General features: G+C 38.8%; 1 protein-coding gene across 1 annotated transcript; it reads left to right on the plus strand.

Moving 5' to 3' along the window:
* Positions 1–173: 173 nt before the first annotated feature.
* On the plus strand, positions 174–1170 carry LOC111649145 (neurexin-1-like). The gene is made up of 2 exons (XM_087171919.1): positions 174–350; positions 874–1170. The coding sequence occupies exons 1-2, from the start codon at positions 235–237 to the stop codon at positions 1136–1138; spliced, it is 381 nt and encodes a 126-aa protein (XP_087028045.1). The 5' UTR covers positions 174–234; the 3' UTR covers positions 1139–1170.
* Positions 1171–1380: the final 210 nt, after the last annotated feature.

Genomic DNA, 1380 nt, shown 5'->3' on the forward strand with positions numbered 1-1380 from the left:
ATGTTTTGAAAATGTTTCCTTGTCGGTGATATTACAAAATACTGTGGTGTGTTGCCATAGAAACTGATCAGTTTGTAGCTGTGTTACAAAAAAACCATTTGTAACGGTTGCTATTGATGGATTTTCTCCTTAAATCAGCCCTCTTGTGTTAGTGTCAGACAGTGTTCTCTTTTCTTTTCGTTTTTTGTCTTTCTTTTCAACCCATCCCCTCCACCCTCCCCGTCTTCAGGCCAAATGGTGGGTGACCACACTCGTCTGGAGTTCCACAACATTGAAACAGGCATCATGACAGAGCGCCGATTTGTTTCCAGCATCCCGTCCAGCTTCATTGGTCATTTGCAAAGCCTGAGGTACTCAGAAAACGTACTTCTAATTTACTTTTTAAATTTATATAGAGTTTAACAAATAATTACAAAAACAAATAATTTGGTTCTCAATGTTCTCTCTGTGTACAGAAGATGAGGGAGGAGATGGTGAAGAACCTCAAAACAGCTAAAGAGCCAGTTTTTTTTTTTGTCAGGAAACCCAGAGTGTAAAGTTAATACTGGACTTGTTAATGTGGCTAATTGTGTCTCCAGAATACATGAGTTCAAATGTTTAAATGTGTCTTATAAATTTGTAAGATAAACAATGCATGAGAAAGTGTGTTTGACAGTCTGTTGTGGAGTTGTGGATTTCCTCAGCCCCTATATGGCAAAAAAAAAAAAATCACTTATTTCACTACACAAAGCATTGACTGGAGATTTATTTAGCTAAGGGTCTAGCTTATCCAAACATTTCTTTACTTTCAATTATCCGTGACTGTATATAATATTTGTTATAATAATATAACAAACAAGTTATTTACAGTGTGTGTTCCTTTTGGTTTCTCAGATTTAACGGCATGCTCTACATCGACCTGTGCAAGAACGGTGACATCGATTACTGCGAGCTTAATGCTCGCTTTGGGATTCGTTCCATTATTGCTGACCCTGTCACCTTCAAATCCAAGAGCAGCTACCTGAGCCTTGCCACCCTGCAGGCCTACACATCCATGCACCTCTTCTTCCAGTTCAAGACCACCTCCCCAGATGGCTTCATACTCTTCAACTCTGGAGATGGCAATGATTTCATCGCTGTAGAACTGGTGAAAGGGTAAGGTTAATTCATGAGGGACTCCTGTTGACCTTTTGCATGTTGACACCGTCAAGGTTTAATAGTAACATTACAATTAACAATGCAATCAAATGACAATGTGAAAGCAATATGCCAATGTAATAAAAGTCATTTGTAGTGATTAACCTAGTGTAGTGATGAACCTAGAGCGTGTTCATTAGAGAGCTTTATAGCAGGTAGCTCAAGTGTCCATTGATAAGCAGCTCAAACATGTTAAGCTAGTGT

Source organism: Seriola lalandi, unplaced genomic scaffold, assembly GCF_002814215.2.
Source record: "Seriola lalandi dorsalis isolate HSWRI2012SDOR001 ecotype SW California unplaced genomic scaffold, Sedor1 jcf7180001964259, whole genome shotgun sequence".
NCBI classification, from domain to species: Eukaryota; Metazoa; Chordata; class Actinopteri; order Carangiformes; family Carangidae; genus Seriola; species Seriola lalandi.

Coding starts and splice junctions, on each gene's coding strand:
- LOC111649145 (XM_087171919.1), top strand. CDS start 235: ATGGTGGGTGACCACACTCGTCTGGAGTTCCACAACATTGAAACAGGC. Junction 351..873: donor GGTCATTTGCAAAGCCTGAG/GTACTCAGAAAA, acceptor TTGGTTTCTCAG/ATTTAACGGCATGCTCTACA.